At 37.3% G+C, this 18,277-nt stretch overlaps 1 protein-coding gene across 1 annotated transcript in view; it reads right to left on the minus strand.

Annotated features, from left to right (window-relative positions):
* The window catches only part of RFX6 (regulatory factor X6), a 55,429-nt gene extending 38,669 nt beyond the window's left edge, over nucleotides 1-16,760 (minus strand). The window contains exons 1-5 of the mRNA XM_032650862.1: nucleotides 16,292-16,760; nucleotides 15,869-16,025; nucleotides 12,904-13,027; nucleotides 11,140-11,201; nucleotides 940-1,017 (exon numbers count right to left, since the gene is read on the minus strand). Coding sequence (XP_032506753.1) covers nucleotides 940-1,017; nucleotides 11,140-11,201; nucleotides 12,904-13,027; nucleotides 15,869-16,025; nucleotides 16,292-16,760 — 890 coding nt within the window. The remainder of the gene's footprint in view (nucleotides 1-939; nucleotides 1,018-11,139; nucleotides 11,202-12,903; nucleotides 13,028-15,868; nucleotides 16,026-16,291) is intronic.
* Nucleotides 16,761-18,277: the final 1,517 nt, after the last annotated feature.

An 18,277-nucleotide genomic window follows, 5' to 3' on the forward strand; every position in this document is an offset into this window, starting at 1 on the left:
ACCTTACTTTTAAAACTAATTCATTCTTTTGAGAGCAGTTCTTGGGGAATCGTGCCATAAAGCAATCTCAGATGCAGATTTAATCATTTGGAGCTCCAGTATTTTAAAAAATAATAATTGCATATTATCACTGGTTTCATTAGATGTCCCCTTACTTGTCAATAACCTCCGCCTGATAGTTGATGACAGATTAGAGCAATATGTTCTTTTTTTTTTTTTTTTTTTTTTTTTTCGGTACACGGGCCTCTCACTGTTGTGGCCTCTCCCGTTGCGGAGCACAGGCTCCGGACGCGCAGGCTCAGTGGCCATGGCTCACGGACCCAGCCGCTCCGCGGCATGTAGGATCTTCCCGGACCGGGGCACGAACCCGTGTCCCCTGCATCGGCAGGCGGACTCTCAACCACTGCGCCACCAGGGAAGCCCGAGCTATAGGTTCTTTATATTCATTTGTGTTTTTTCTTTCACAGAGACTCAGTAGCTTAGGTCAGTAGCTTAAGGTAAGCTGGTATATCAAAATATATGTGATTAGAGATGATTATAATAAACTTTTCATCTTTGTAAGATACTGGCCAAGCACATAGATCCTTAAAACAGGTTATCTCTTAGAAAAAAAATTAAAATTTCTGCCTTCATTTTGTTGAATCTAGCTTGAAAACAGATTCAGCCTTATAAGTAAATACTAATTTGAAAGCAATTCTGCTTCCCTGATTTCTATTTTACATCTCTCTGGGATCCCCGGTTCACCATTAATTTCTTATTAATGATTGCAAAGTATATTAATTGCCCAGTCATTGTAAATGTCCATACAAAGTTAAAATTAAGGTTTGATGCTTAAAGGAAAATATCTCAATAAGCAAAATTAGTAAGTCATTTTATTCAATAAATATTATACATATTTAAAGACATACAGAACTTATCTTGACGATAGTCGAACTCTACCTTGTCAGGCCTTTTCCAGAATAAACGGAGTGGTAATATGCACTGCTCTCTTTTATGCCAATCCCATAATAATGATACCTAGAGCAAGAACAGGAGCCAGCTCTGCGTTAATGTAGTTTTTTGAAGGGGAAAAAGGAGACTAAAGTAGAATTGAAGTAAACCACAAGTAAGAACTGCAACCTCTTGGTCTGCATCTTCCTTTCCTGATTTTTTCCTGATTAAGTAATATCTTAATGTGTTTAATCCTTCTTTAATGCTAAGTAATTCTACTTATGGTCATATTTCTGGCTCTAAGCTTGAAAAAGACAGGAGAATTGCCTACTGCTGACCCCCCTCAAACCTCTAAAACATTAGGTTTCAAAAACAAAACAAAAAAAAATTATAATTGCAGGCATTTAACTGCAGGCACTTAAATTTGTAAATGTAGACATTGGCTCTAAGTATATCAAGCGTATCTATCCGCAGACTGCTTGGTTCAATTTGAATGTGGTCAACTGAATAAGAAAATGGTGGGTTTTCTTTGTAGTACATCTATTGAATGGAGAAAAGAGTATAACATTATGTGTGGGAAAGACGTTGATGTCATGCACAGGAATATGTACGAAGCATCTGACCCTTTGAAAGTTATTTTCCTCATGAGGTATGAGAAGCCCAAGTCACTGTCATTTTCACTTCAAACTTTTGTGCAACAATGGGGAAAAAAACATCTCTGTGATGAATCAATGGAAATATGAAACATGGACTGTAACAGTGTTATGAATAATTTGTTATAAATGTATCTATGGATCCTGAGCCACAGGCAAATGTAGCATCTCTCAAGTTGTACCTCATTCTCCAAAACTGCAGACCCCAGACTTACTCCACGCCCAAGTACAAAGGCTACACATGTGACACAACCGCTAGTCAAAGACTGGGTATTTAGTGAGGGTGACCAAAGTCTGCTAATTTCTGCCTTTACGCTTCTTTCCCCTCTCTGCGCACCACGCAGCACCATTACCTATTTGGTTATTTACCATTTCAATCTGCATTCATCTAAGATCAGGGAAGGAATGAAATAAAAGAATAAGGGGGCTTCCAGTAGACTTCAGTGTAACAATATTTAAAACTTCATTTCTTAGCATCACCATCTGAGTTTAAAGTGGACAGGACAATGAAGGATCTACGCTTCAAGGCACCTTTGCTGACCTCAGTAATAAAGAAGGGACTTATCAGAGCAACTCTACCCCTAAATGTTTTCAAAGCTCAGGACGAGAGTACAAATGGAGGCCCACATACCTTACGCCTAATCACTTAAAATATATAAATCAAGCGAACATATTGTGAAATAAAATGTCCCTCTCCTCCTATCTTGACAATGTACCTCCATAATGATCTAGTAGGTAATTCTGAGCTTAGAATGCCTAGACTCCTGGAGTTCCATGAGGAAACATGGTGGTGGGAGGAGAGCCGCCCCCAGCTCCTTTATCTCCCCAGCCTCTGCTGCTTTGTGCACTGTGAGGGGCCTCTTGAGAACACTCCAGCCTCCATGTCCAAGATCCACTCTCACACACACCCCAGACAGCTGCCCCCTAGGGGAGGCACCCATCTGGTCTATGTCTCCTGAGGTTGGATGAGGGAAGAGGCCTACTTCGGCCCAGGAGGCAGGCCTGAGACTGTTTGGAATTCTTGGGCCCCACGGACCTGAAATGTGAGCTTGAAGGGGGATGCAGTCTCGGGGGACACATTCACTCAGGCAATGGACTCCTTGTCTCCTGGGAAGGAGATCAGCTGGAGGAGGGGAGGAACAGGGCCCTCTATAAGTATGAGTCCCGGAGATGGCTTCTCTCCCATTAGGTTCTAAGGGCAGAGGAGTTGCCTCTAATGACCCTGGGCCATTTGAGATGGAGAAAAAAGAGTTTTTAAATATGAAAAAATTACACCTATTATAATATGAAATGTTTCAGAAAGGGCTGTTATGTTTGAGAAACAGTAATGGAGGGTGATCACGGTAGTGAAGGTATTTTATGAGTGTGGCAGATTGGGAACAAGTTTTCAAATCCTCAGTTTTGGTAGAAGGACAATAGCAGTCTGTTAACCTGAACAGAAGAAACTCCATTTTTACAGTAAGAAAATACTCCTCCGGTAGATAAGGAAAAAGAACCTCTACAGTATATTGGAACAAAGGGAGAAATGAAGGAAATATGAAACTTAAGCAAAGGACATTACAAAAGGCAGCTATATTAATAGAAATTGATAAGGTAAATACCTAAAACCATAACAAAGGAACAGATTTAGATGATATTCAGCCAAGCCTATTAGGATTAGTGAGTGAACATGAGTCTGAAATAAGTATAACTATTTTTCTTTATTAGATTTTAGAACTAATATACCAAAGAAAATGTCTTTGTATTAGAAGAAATGAAGCAAGAGATGCTTGGGAACAAGAGAATCTATTACAATGGAAATATATTGCAATTTCATGGTCTTTTGCAAAGCTTGCTGTTGGTTCTATGGATGCTACAGTTTAAATAACTTCATTCTAGCATATAGTATCATATACTTAAACACAGCACAATTTAAAATCTGGTAGAGATTAAAAAGCCTCTTGTCTAATGTGATGTAAGGAAATCTACTAATTCCTTTAACTCTACCACTAGTACTGTATAAACTTAGCTATTTCTGTCAGAGTTACTTGCCCTCCACAAATAACGCGTGCTTTCCTCACTTTGTGCCTTTACTTTGTTGAGCTCTCATTGGGAATGCCCTTCTTCCTGCATGTCCCCATTTCTTATCCGTGCCTCAAGGCACAGCTTCAACACATGAAGCTTTGCCTGGTCTCTTAGGCAAAATTAATTTCTCTGTCCTTTGAACTCCTCTCTTGGTCAGTTATCCCATGGAGCTTTGCATCTCGTACTAATGGTATATGTATACATGGCTTACCTCCCCTACTAACCTGGAGGAAGGGAATTTCATCTTCCCCTTCATTGTGTTCCCCCTTAGAAATTACTGTAAAGAAAAATCCTTATTTATTGGACCAGTCAATGTGTTCTGCTAGAAATCTGGAAACTGATAAAACACAAATTCTCTTAAAGCCAGTTGTTTTCAATAACTGCTTCCTAGGACTGAGCCTTTCCAGGTACTGGTAAAATATTGGCATTGAACAAAAGTTGTATCCCTAAACAATGTATATAAAGGACATGCAATCAGTGTATTTAGGTGGAAAGACTAGAAATTGCTGGAAATACAAATCTCAATATTTTGCAATGACCATTGTAATGCTTTAGCACATTTCATATCCAGTTTCTTCTGGAGCCAATAAAATAATCTTCCCCTTTAATCTTCCTTTTAGTCTAACTAGGAACATGTTATCGTCTGTCTGAGTGATGATTTAGTGTCTTTGAGAAGAGATAATAAATGAGCAGCTCTCTGTCTTCCTAACAGCTGAAGATAAACCTCATAAAACCAGGGAGAGTAATTTCATACAAAGTATACATGGATTTTTCATCTCACTTGCAACATATTATATCACTACTTTGTTGTTAATATATTACCCTAAAATAAATCTTGCTAGGAAATATTTGCCAGAAATATTCTAGCATAACAAGAATATATACAGGTAAGTGTTGAATAAAAAGTGAGATTTGCCTCACTGTGGGCTAACTAGTTTTTAAAATTTATATACCAATAGCTAATGTCTATCCTGTAGGTTACTCTGAATGAAGATTCCCAAACATTTCACAGTTCTTTCTCCCTATATGATTTTTATTTTAAAAGATATATGATAACTGCTTAAAAATCCTAGATATGATTAGCTAATTTCTCTAAGAAAATGTTTGCATAATACAAGTAGTCTTTGTGATTATCTAACAAAATTGTCTTCATTCATTAGCATCAACTGTCCTTAACCTTGTGTCAAGCGACAGATATCATTTACATTTTAGGAATAAAGAAGAATAATTAATTAATTTTTATGCCCACATTTTAAAGTGAATGTGTTATATTTTAATAGGACAAATGAAATTATTGCTCCTCTTTTTAGTACTAAAGTATTTACCTTGTGTCTAATACTTTTCTTCATTTGCTGATCAATTTATACCTGCACCTATATTTCTTCTTTTCCATTTTGTCATTATATAGAATTCCTGAAACATATGTTCCCACTGAGCTAGTAGCCCTGATGTTAGTTTACATTATACAAATGATAACTGATAAGGAAATGATGGGATTAAGTTGTTCAGGGAGTTGCAATAACTTACTATGATAAGAGCAGCTGCCATATCAGTTTTATTAACCCACTAAATCACTACTAATAAATAAGATAATCGCTTTTATCCATCATGTCTGAAAACCAAGATTTGACTGATCAAAGTCTACAAGAAATTAAAATGTAACTTCAAATCAAACAGTTTACTGTGTGCATGAAATCTCATGAAATCTAATTGGTGGGCTCAACTGTGTTCTCCCTTACCCTGCTGAGCCATTTTGAGCAAGGGTGGGACGTGGCCTCTTTTGCTAATCATTGTATCTTTAGGACCTAGTCAGCACCAGGACAGACGAAAAATGTTTACTAAATAAATGAATATTGATAATGAAATTGTTTTGACAGCATGTACCCTATCTTACTATTGTTTGCACCTCAAAAACTCTTTGGCACCATGCTTTGTCATCAATATAAATATGAATGGATTGATGATCCTTGCTATAATACATTCATAACATAAAATAGGCAAGAATTACTTTTCATTAGATACTCTTTGTACCTATAGAATTTTGATTCATTTTTATTTATTCAAAATCTAAATTTAAAAATTTTAGGACTTCCCTGGTGGCACAGTGGTTAAGAATCTGCCTGCCAACGCAGGGGACACGGGTTCGAGCCCTGATCCGGAAAGATCCCATGTGCCGCAGAGCAACTAAGCCCGTGTGCCACAACTACAGAACCTGTGCTCTACAGCCTGTGAGCCACAACTACTGAGCCCAGGTGCCATAACTACTGAAGCCCACGCGCCTAGAGCCCTTGCTCTGCAACAAAGAAAAGCCACAGCAATGAGAAGCCCAAGCACTGCAATGGCCCCCGTGATGCAACGAGAGAAAGCCCGCGCATAGCAACGAAGACCCAACACAGCCAAAAATTTAAAAATAAATAAATAAATTTATTTTTAAAAATTTTGCACAGGAAGAAAAAAAAATTATTAGCATTGGTGGTAAATCAAAGAGAAGAAAAGAAAAACACAAAAGCAAAGTCAGTTTTTATCTTGGTTTTCAGAACATGCAGAATCTGCCATTGGGATTGTTGGTTTTCTTGGCAGGGAGGGGATGGTAACAGAAAATGAAGGGATGGAGCGCAGAGCTTATTATTTATTTATGAATTAATTAATACCAAATTTATTCATATATTAGAAATAATTCAATAGATATTTAGTGATGGTATGTTTTGGGCACTACGACAATACAAACTTTTACAAAATTACTAGGAAAATTGGGAGAAATTATAAATTCCTGTTTCTGCAAAATATGCTTACTTCTTCATTTATATTTCTATATCATCAATTGTTCATATTTCCATATACATAAAAATGTTTTTCAAATGTAAATTTTAAAATATTAAACATCCAATAGAAATGATGATTGTGAAGATAATATACCAACACAGAGAACATTTTGGACAAAAATTAAAAGCAGAAAGCAAAATTGTGTTTGTGCTACAAATTTGCTTTTATAGAAAACATAAATATCTCTAAACAAATATAAAATAATTTAAAATGCCTTATGACTGATGCTTGAGAAATGTTGCTAGCTCTCTGAAGAAGAATCTAATATATTAATTAACATTTAAAACTGTTAGATCAGAAAAAATAAATAAGGAACCTCCATACTGTTCTCCATAGTGGCTGTATCAATTTACATTCCCACCAACAGTGCAAGAGGGTTCCCTTTTCTCCACACTCTCTCCAGCATTTATTGTTTGTAGATTTTTTTTTTTGTGGTACGCGGGCCTCTCACTGTTGTGGCCTCTCCCGTTGCGGAGCACAGGCTCCGGACGCGCAGGCCCAGTGGCCATGGCTCACGGGCCCAGCCGCTCCGCGGCATGTGGGATCTTCCTGGACCGAGGCACGAACCCGTGTCCCCTGCATCGGCAGGTGGACTCTCAACCACTGCGCCACCAGGGAAGCCCTGTTTGTAGATTTTTTGATGATGGCCATTCTGACAGGTGTGAGATGATATCTCATTGTAGTTTTGATTTGCATTTCTCTAATGATTAGTGATGTTGAGCATTCTTTCATGTGTTTGCTGGCAACCTGTATATCTTCTTTGGAGAAATGTCTATTTAGGTCTTCTGCCCATTTTTGGATTGGGTTGTTTGGTTTTTTGATATTGAGCTGCATGAGTTGCTTGTATGTTTTGCAGATTAATGGAACGAAATGGAGTTATTTGTAGTGATGTGGATGGACCTAGAGTCTGTCATACAGAGTTAAGTAAGTCAGAAAGAGAAAAACAAATACCATATGCTAACACATATATATGGAATCTAAAAAAAAAGAAAAAGAAAATGGTCAGAAAAACCTAGGGGCAAGACGGGAATAAAGATGCAGACCTACTAGAGAATGGACTTGAGGATACGGGGAGGGGGAAGCGTAAGCTGTGACAAAGTGAGAGAGTGGCATGGACATATATACGCTACCAAACGTAAAACAGATAACTAGTGGGAAGCAGCCACATAGCACAGGGAGATCAGCTCCGTGCTTTGTGACCACCTAGAGGGGTGGGATAGAGAGGGTGGGAGGGAGGGAGACGCAAGAGGGAAAAGATATGGGAACATATGTATATTATAACTGATTCACTTTGTTATAAAGCAGAAACTGACACGCCATTGTAAGGCAATTACACTCTAATAAAGATGTTAAAAAAAAAGAAAAAATAAAATTTATACCTCAAAAACTCAAAAGTTCAATTAAACAATATTTTGTTGATATGACTGATATAGGAAAGAAGAAGCTTTATCAGGTGACAAAGCACAAACTTTAGAGCCAGATAAACCTTGATCTAAATGCCAACATTGTTATTTTATAGTATCTGTGTGGCCTTGAGCAAGTCAGTGATCTTTGAACTGCAGTTTCCTCCTTTGTAAAACACAGCAATTCCAATCTTGTATTGTCATTGTGAGGATTAGAGATTGTGTGTGTCTGTGTGCATGTGTGTGTGTGTGTGCTGCTCAGTAAATAATAACTTTTAATTGCACTGCTGATTTTTGGATGCATTGTGAATATCATATTATTAATTTTATATTATTATTAATAATTTCATTACTATTAGGGATAGTGAGGTTGAAAGCATATTCATGTCTCCATTCATTCCTGTACTTTTCCGTTTAATTCTCACACCAAACCTGTAGATAATGGCATATCCAACTTATTGATGAAAAGCTGAACAGCTCACCTAGTTGTATATGGGAATATGGGATTAAAGCTCAGATTTGTCCAATTTTAAGCCTCATGCTCCTAACCACCAGGCAACTCTGCCTTTTGATATATTATCTTCCAAGATAAAAAAATCTAAGGGTATTTCTTGGAAATAAAATCAGGAAAAGTATCTCGCTAAGAATAGTTACATCAGAATATTAACAATGACAAAATACACAGACTCTACATCTTGCCGTATCTTTCAAAATACTTAGTTTACATATAGAAAAAACTTTTCCCCATGATATGAAAATACCAAAAATATAATATGCAAGTTATAAAAAGCAAATGGCACATCAGGTAAGTAGGAAAAAATTCAAATTGTTAATGCTATGCTCTTGGGCATCTGTTCTCAGATATCAAACAAATTGCCTGAAGTCACTACATATTGTTACAACATAAACCTACACACTGGAGCCACATTGTGTCACAATGGACAAGGTTAATGATTCATCCCTAATCCTAAAGGCTCCTTCTAGGATTAATTGACTTTCTCTGCAGCCTGCCTGCCTGTCCTCTTGTAGATCCTGTGAAGAGGATTTCTCTGCATTGCTTTGCCTCTCTTTCCACTATCTAGCTATCTCAAACACTATCTAATCTTTTCTCTACCTACACAAGTCAGTAGGAATCAATTCAGTAGAAATTAGGCAGTTAAACTGATTCGACTTTGAAAAAAAGCTGACTTGGTTAGAAGGAATGAGCCAATTTTGTCTTTTTCAATCTGGCATTTCATTTCTCAGGCCACAATACTATTCACATTAATAGGAATCAATTAAATAGACATAAATTGATAATCTATTATGTAACAGACCACAGAAATAGTATGAAAATGGGTGAGACAAAGTCTCAGTCCTCAAAGTACCACCTTTTAAGGGGAGGAGATAAGTTAATTTCGCATTAGGGTAGGTATCAAAAACTGCTATGAGGGTGCAAAGAAAAGCCTACAAAACATCAAGAGGCCAAGAAAAGATTCAAAAGAAGAGGAAGTTCAGGAGACATTCTTTTAAATGGATAGGATTTCAACACACCTCTAGGGGAAAGGGCATTTTTCATGGAGGAAGATAGCATGAACAAAACAGTGGTGGTTGAGAGGGAAGCAAAGGGGACTGGGCAATCAATTGGTGAGAGCATAGGCTGCATGCTGAAAAGTGAGAAGTAGATAATAAGGTAAGAAAATGGTTTGGGACTAAATCATAATGGACCTTGAATGTCAAGGTGAGAAAAGTTTGTCATGAGCAGGTGAAAATGTCTGAGGATGACAGAGAAATGATTGAACTTCGGAAGGTCAGTTTGGAAGAATGGTATTGAACAGACTAAAAAGACAGAGTCAAGGCCAGTTTTTGAAAGTGAGAATGGAGAGAGAGATTCAAGAGAATTCATAATAAATTAGGATCTATTCTTTTGGCAAGTGACTGAGCCAAAAGACTGAGCTAGCCAATAGAATAGCCACAAGTTACATGTGGGTATTAAGCATCTGAAATGTGACTAGTCTGAATTGTGATGTGCTGTAGGTATAAAATACACACGGGATCTCAAACACTTGGTAGGAAAGAAAGAATGTAAAATATCTCATTAATAATTTTAATTTTTATTATATGGTTAAACGATCATGTTTTGGATATGTTGGATTAAATAAAACTTAGTAAAATCAGTTTCATCTGTTCCATCTTACTTTTTTAATATGGCTACTACAAATTTTTGATTTAAATATGTGGTCATGTTATATTTCTTTGGACAATGCTGAACTGGATGTTAGAGCCGAAGGAGACACTGGACAAACTAGAAAATAAGTGGCAGAAGAGGGAAGAGGACTTGGTAGTGTTGCAACAGAGAAGCTGTAGGGGAAGTTTTATGCATTTGTTTTAAGAAGACATTATCAGCAGGTTCAAATGCTAGACAGGTGCCTAGGAAGATCAGTAACAGTAAAAATAAGCCATTGAGTTTTTGCCCAGCTAAAGAAATGGACAGGACAGAGGCATGTGATCAGTGCTAAGGCAAGTGAGCAGATAGCTACTCTCAAGAAATAGCAGAGAGAAGAAAAATAACAGAGCAATAACAAAGAGTATAGCAGGTTTGAGACGATTTTATTTTATCAACACAGAAGAGATCTGGATATGTTTGTAGACAGAAAGAAAGGAACAACTAAAAACACAGTGGACAGAAGAAATAATGGGTGAACATGAACCTGTAACTGGGGGTTCTACAGGGGTTGCCACAAGAGATAAGTAAAGCTAAAGTTATCAAGAGAGAGAATTCATGACTGCTTATTTTATATTTATATTTCCATTAAGTCATATGGGCATGGCATTTGTCTTGAAGGGAAAAGAGGGGAATATAAAGAAATTATTATCTGGGAAAAAACCAGAGGAAGAACCTGGACCATGTTCAACCCCTGGCTTTGGCCTTGCTCTTTGGAAGTGTTGTGGATTCCATTTGGTCACTTATGTAGCCATATGTATTTCCCTTTCATGACACTGGTACCTTCAGTCGTGGCTTTAAGATTATAAAAATGATTCATTTAGATTATTTCATCAGAAAAAATAATATGATTTTTCTGTGTAAGTTTTGCTTTTTAAACATTATTCTAAAATCCACTTATTTTTCTTTTTAGGTCTTAGAGTTGGTAAAAGTCTGCTTTATTAAGAAGAGAATACCTAGTTCTATTCACTGATAAAGACAATACTTGTTTCACATTGCATTAGTCCTCATATACAATGCATCATATGTACAGATCTGAAATGTGCTCATCCATGTGCCTTACTTTGAATGGCCTCTTGTTCCAAGCCGCCGAGTCGTCAAGAGGGGAAATTTTTGACGAATTGTCTAAAAAGAAAGTCAATTGTTTTAGTTTTTAGAAAGTGTGTGTTTCTGTTGCAAGCCTCTCATATTCAATTAATTATAGAAAGCAAATGTTGAACTTTGAGTAAATATTTAGTCTGGAAAAAATAATATCATACACATACTGATACATAATGACACCTCAGCAAAGGGAGGGAGGTGCTTTTTTGATGACATTGTTCTACTGCCCTTTGCTCAATGTCCAAAGCAGATCATACCAATATCTGCTCTTGCTTGATGTTACTGCCAAAGCAATTATTACTTCATGTATGTGCTTTGTGGGAAGATTTGGGTTTCTTTATAGTAATTCTTTGCAGAGATTTACCCACAATTAAGTATCTACCTCCAACCCTGAAAGGACATGGAAATTTTCTTTGCCTTGCCAGATCTTCAAAGCCGTGTTTGAAACTTTTTCTTTTCTACGTTCCTTTCTCTAAATTGCCTAAAAGTTAGCATTTGATTAAAGAACAAAAGTCTCTTCTACATAAAACAGGGCTTTTAACCTGAATCTTAGGAGATCCATACATGATCTTCTAAAGGCTCCATGGCAAACTCTGTGTATTAATATGTGTTAATTTCTTGAGGACTGGTTCTGTAGTTTTTATCAGATTCTCAAGGTGTTTTATGGCTCCCCAAACAGTTAAGAATGACGGCCATAAGGGGCACTAATAAAATATTAAAGCTAAAATGGATATTAGAAGTTGTCTTATGCAGCCTCCTCATTTTACAGAATGAGTGAACTGAGTTTTGAGGAAGTTTAGTGCTTTTCAGGTCTTGCAACAAATTAGAGTCTAGGCTAGCACCTAAATCACTGGATTACCATGCCCTTATCACACTGTCTCCTGTAAATGATAGGTTTTCAAAATAAATTAATAAATTATTTTAGTTAAAAAAAAAAACTGGGAAGCCAGACCATAGTAATCATTATTTTCTAGACAACGAGTCCCTCTACAGGTTAGAATTTGGATTTCAGTTTATAAGAGATGCAATGTTTGAGATCTAAGCTTCTTACAATTTTTCTGGGATATCCTTGGTTCTTAGATAATAGAGCAAGACAAGAATCTCAAAGAACAAGGCTCTCCCAAGAGATTGACATTGTTTCCTGATTCTTAAAATGAGATCAACATATGTAAGTACAGGAATGTCAGCTATATAGATTCCCATCCTAACCACACAGGTTGGGTAAAAAGGGATGTTTTTAAATGAGAGAAATTTAACCAATCCCATCACGACATCTTGGAGTTTGGAGTGTAAATATACTTAGAGCAAATGGAGAATTAGGAGAACTATTTATGAAATAGAATAAACACAGTCACCAATTACATTAACAAGATACTTGTCACCTCCACTTAATTCTGCTTCTCAATACAGGCCATACCATACTCTTTAATGTATCCATCTTTGAAAGGAAATATTATTGCTCAAATACAGCTTCCTTTAAGGTCACATTAAATCTTCTAATAGCCAGGGTTCTCATATTCAAAGCATATAGTAATTCAAGGTAAAACAAATAGTAGGTAACATCTAGGTTAAACATATAATAGTTCCAAATACAGCCAAGAGATTTCACTTACAAAACAGATTCTTAATATTCTATAAGAGAATTTGAACAGATAAGTTTGTTTCCATACTGTCTGCCTGACATGACTTCAGTTGTAAGGTATTATAGCCAATATGTGTTATTTACCTTTCCAAAGGTGGCTGCACAGGCTGGCTCCAGTTTCTCTTTCCGGCAGAAATCTAAATAGTGTGCATAAAGGATGCACCGTGGTAAGCAAACTCCTTCACATACAATGTAATTCTCTTCAAGCCTAAGAAAAAGGGCAAAGAATTAGGTCAAACCTTTTCTTTATTTCTTCTTTCCTTTCCCCTCTCACGTTGATTTAATGCTCCTTTTGAATACAGACTCTATACCAATGAGTTCTTGAGCAGACATGAGTAGACTTCTTTTATTCTGGATAATATTAAAAATATGATCACAAGGATTAAAGTTAGAAGAGCAAGAACCCCAATGAACACCTGCTAGTGCAGTTAAAATACCATGGCTAAGACAAAACCACTCCTGTGTGGTCCACATCCCAAAGAATAGGTCTTAACTTCTGTGTAAGTCTTCCCTGTTCAACACGCTTTGCTCTGTGATAATCAAATATGAATAGTGAAATTGAAGGTGATGGTTTTTAAAAATAACATTCTCAACACTAAACATTCTCTTACTTCTGTGTAAGTCTTCCCTGTTCATCACACTTTGCTCTGTGATACTCAAATATGAATAGTGAAATTGAAGGTGATGGTTTTTAAAAATAACATTCTCAACACTAAAGGGCTGCCAGGCTTCAGGTTGGCAAATGTCTATAATCTCTTACTTTCTTTCACAAACTAGTTCCAAACACTGAATAGTTAGGGAAGCATGGTGATACATTTATTTGCAAAATACATAAGAGTAAATTAACTTCACTTAAGTTCGAAATGGTACCGATCTATTTCTATCTCTACACTTTTTACTGTAATCAGTACTTACAATTATCTAAAAGATCCTGTACACTTGAAACATACTGTTATTCTCTATAGATGCCTCCAAACATGACATATAAATTCAGCTCCATATTATAAACATAATTATATAAACCTTGAAAATTTAGAAGTAATTCCATTTAATTTGGATGCCTGCAATTGCAATTAAACACAATTTATATAAATGTAATAACATATATTTAAGTGTTATAAATATCTGAACAGCAATCAGAACTTGTAGACTCTACTCTCAATTTTTCTAACCTTTCAGTAGATGATATTGGCTAAAATTTACTTATACTCTTTTTATGTATAGTAAAATCATAATTACTACTATACAAGAGCAATGCAATATAGAATATGCATTCAGATTAAAATTGAGTGAAACTCTTCTAAACTCTTTAGATCTCTGATTTAACACGTTCCCAAGGTGCATGAGATAAAAGCTACAGGACGTGTTTCCTAAGCAGGTAAAGTATCAGACATCCATTTTTCTATGACAAAGGAAAAAATGAATCAAAACCAATAAAATTTGCATACATAAAACCAAACACCTAGTTGACGGTGAAAATTGAAGTTAGGCAGATTTTTCACTTTAATTTTCAATTCTACTGTTTAACATCCCCGCTATAATCTATAACCTTATCAGAAGGTAAATAACTCACCTAGGCTATTTTTTTTTTAATTATGTAACACTTTTTTAAGAGAGAGTATGGAGAATTCAAACAAAATGACAACATTTTATAGTTTCAAAAAATATGAAAATTACTGAGAAATATTCAACTATTTAAAACTATATTTTAATGACACGCATATAATGCCCACTTTTTCACCTGGCTATTTTGATGGTGTAGGCATTATTTTTGTCTTCAAAATACTGAAAAATCCTATACATAAGTATAATGTTAATTTTGGGTATGACTTTTTTCTTTAATTGTAATGCATTTACATTTATAAAATAAAAACCCAAGTTTGTTTCCATTCATTCAAGTTGAACTGAATAATGCAAGTGATCATTCAAAAGACCTTCATAATATATCTGAAGTCAAAACCTTTTAGCTCCAATTATCCTAAGAAAAATAGTGTGTCCTAAATATTTCAGATAATTAGCTCAACTATTTACTGCTCTAGTAGATTCTTAACCAGTAAATGTGATATCAACTTCAATAGTTAAACCATAATTTTAGAAAGATATTTAGTTTATATTTCAAATATTTGAAAGAGTTAAGGATATAATTACAAAAATTTACTACATGCAAATTGTAATTCAGTGTTTAAATAAAATAAGATGTGCTAGTTTTTTTAAGATACTGTTTTTTCTAGTGTATTTTTCTAAGATTTAGATCACACTTTACATATAAACAGATCATGTAACTTATCAGCAAGTAGACATTTTTACTTATTTGCGTCTTATTTGGAATTCGGAAGGAAATTTATAGTTCTATTTCTTCACACTACATAGAGAAGTTTAATATTATGTTTTTACTTTAAATTTCTCTTCCTTTTAGAATATTATAAAATGTACTGTATATGTAGAGAGCCTACTGATAAACTCTTGGTTTTTAAAGATTTTCCACAAAATCCAATTAGTGATATTTCACTGTAATAAATCATATGTGAAAGGTAGTTGAACATTTATTTAAGTTAATAGCGTCATCTTAACTGATTTTTCTATGTCTTCTAGTTCAAACACATTTCATCTTATGGCCAATACACAATTTTGAATTTGCTCTCTACGGATAAAGGCACCGTTAAGATCCTTCCTCCTTTTAAGTTGTTTTTAAGAATCATGTTTTATAAACATAAAAATAACAAATATATAAGGACTGAATTGATTGCATGTTAAGCAAATAAGTAATAAAAAATTCATTATTGCTTACATTCGAAGAAATTATAGTTTTAGTCAATAATGAACAGAGTGATGGTTTTTATTTGTATTGCAGATCATTTTTCACCAGTACCAGAGTATGTCTCTATACCAAATATTCAGTGAAAACAATTTTTGGATGAATTTCTAATCGGTCTTTTAAACTTCTCCAAGAAAGTCTGAGGGAGAAGCAAATTGAGAAAAGCAAAGAATCTGAATATACTGACTTTAAAAATTCAACAGGTGCTTAAGGGTATCCTTGGGCGAGTCTTACCACTGCAGGGTGAGCTGAGTCTGCTTCTTTTTATCCTTCATAATCTGCGTGATGGTTTTCTTCTGAGAGAGGTGTGGATCGGTTGCTTTGGTTTTGCTGTCTTGATTGTCCGCAACCTCTTCTTCAGAGGAAAAGTTACCATTGCTTAAATGCATTTCTGATTGCAAGTTGAAAAGATGATAAAGAAAATCAGAATATACAATCAATTAATTAGCCTCTAAATGTATCTTGGCGTCAAACAGGGTGGCCTATGGGGTTCAGAGGAGAGCTATGTAAAATCCTTTCGACTTAATTTCTATTTAACAATCATTTTCCTAGGGGAAATATATGCACGTTTGCGGTATGTTTCTTTTTATTATCGGATGCCCTGTAAAAAATACATCCGCGTCCCAATCACGTCCCGGGAGACGGCAGAGCACTCACCGGCTTTAACTCCCACCGGCAGCTCCGGGTCGTCCCCTTTCTCCCCGCTGCCCAGCGCAACCCCGGGCTGCGCTTCAGCCGCCAGGTACACCCTTTCTTCGGGGAAAACGAGCAAACCCTTGCTCAGGAGCTGCACACAACACTCCTCCTGGACTTCGGGGGAAACCTGGGGAGAAGCCTGCACCTGCAGGAAGGCGTCTTCCAGCTCCGGGACCTTGGCCATCCTCCTGGCCACGGAGACTCGGGCACCCGCCGCTCGACCGGCTCCCAGCGGAGCCCCGAGGCCGAGGCGGGGCGGGGCGGGGCGGGGCGGGGCTGGGGACCCGGGGCCGCTGGGGCGGGGACGGAGGCTGCGGCTCGGGATCCCCCGGGCGTCGCGGAGAAGGAAGGCCGCGCACAGGTACGGCTCGGACAGCCCTGGGAACTGGGTGGGCCGAGGCGGGACTGACTCTCTCCACCTGTCTGCCATCCTGGCAGATGCTCAGCTTGGAACTCACTTCCTCACCTGCGCTCGTCGAGCCTGAGTAATGGAGTCCCATTCCCCATATCTCCTTTCCCCTCTTTCCTCCTTTTCTCTCATCTTGCCCTGGGACCGAGCACTCTTTCCACACCCAAAGCTCCCAGAAAGAACCAAGGCTGCTTCCGCGGACAGCCTTGACTCTGCAGGCCCAGGCCAGTAGAGGAGGACCCCAGAGCACCGCTCCGTCTTTGCACATGTCCTCGGTTGATTTATTACTGGAGTAATCCTAGGGGGTGGTGAAGGCCCTTCTCAGTGACTTGGGACAGACGCCATCGCATCCCACGAGTGTCCAGAGGGCCCTGCTCCCGGGTGCAGAATGCCGGGCCTCTCTGCCCTCCAGGATCTGGCCCTGAGCTTGGAGGAGAAGATGCATTCACTCCCTACACGTTTTGTAATTTAAACGCTTCCCTGACGATCCTCACCTCTTATACCTAGTAGTAGTGCCATGGACGTTTGTTGAAATGAAAAATGAAAGAAATCGCCATATTTCATTTCCAATCCAAAATGGCAAGAAAGTCATGTGGTTGAAAATATCTTGTTCTCTAAGAAGGAGAAGTCAATAGACTTGGGGTCTTTGTTGCCTGACTGCCACATAATCCTTCATTCCTTTCATCTTCTGTTCTTTTGACAGATAATGCCCTGTGCTTGCTATCTATATGCTTAGTGCTCTACAGAAAGAGCAAGAATCCTGCTTTGGTTCACATCGCCTCACCACAACCTGCAACCTGTCACCCTCATTTAGAGCGTTAGAAAGATAAATCACCCTTGACGTTTAATTTAATATTAAACTATATTACATCAAAATATAGCATAGAAAAAACAAAATGGGACCCAAAGTGATAGATGGCTGAAGGGTGGATTTTGGGGAGGAGTAATACAATCTAAGAGCATTAACTTGCCTAGGTGGCCAAGATTATGAGTGTATTTGACCCTTACCCATTTTTTTAAGCACCACTTATGGGAAAGGCACCACCTCTCTGTCAAAGGTTTTCTTCTTAGCTGTACCTCCAGAAGCTGGGTCCAGACTAGGGCCATCCACCCATCCAGGCACCCAAAGTTCTGAGGCTATACCACCACCTCTACCCACAACCTTGCAAATCAATCTCCTCTACCCAGTCCCCCCCACCCCCAAAGCCTCAGAATTTTCTCAGTCCATGGGGCTTAGCTCTACAATACTGAACTTTAGAATCTTCCTTCTTTACAGAGACACCCTGAGACTCATTTTGTAAAGGAAGTCATAGTGGTTAACTGTACACAAGACTCTGCCCACTTATATCACATAATCAGAAGAAAAACATTCAGGAAAATTACTGGGATTAAAAAAAATTTTTTTTAATAGCACTTGATATCCAGGTTGATTGTGTGTGTGTAAGTCACACAGACACTAAGTGAATATCTGGCACTTATCCAGAATTGATCAGTGAAAACACAAACCATTTAAGGCTCTAAATGAACTTTTTCCTTAA

This window comes from Phocoena sinus, chromosome 12 (assembly GCF_008692025.1).
Source record: "Phocoena sinus isolate mPhoSin1 chromosome 12, mPhoSin1.pri, whole genome shotgun sequence".
NCBI lineage: Eukaryota > Metazoa > Chordata > Mammalia > Artiodactyla > Phocoenidae > Phocoena > Phocoena sinus.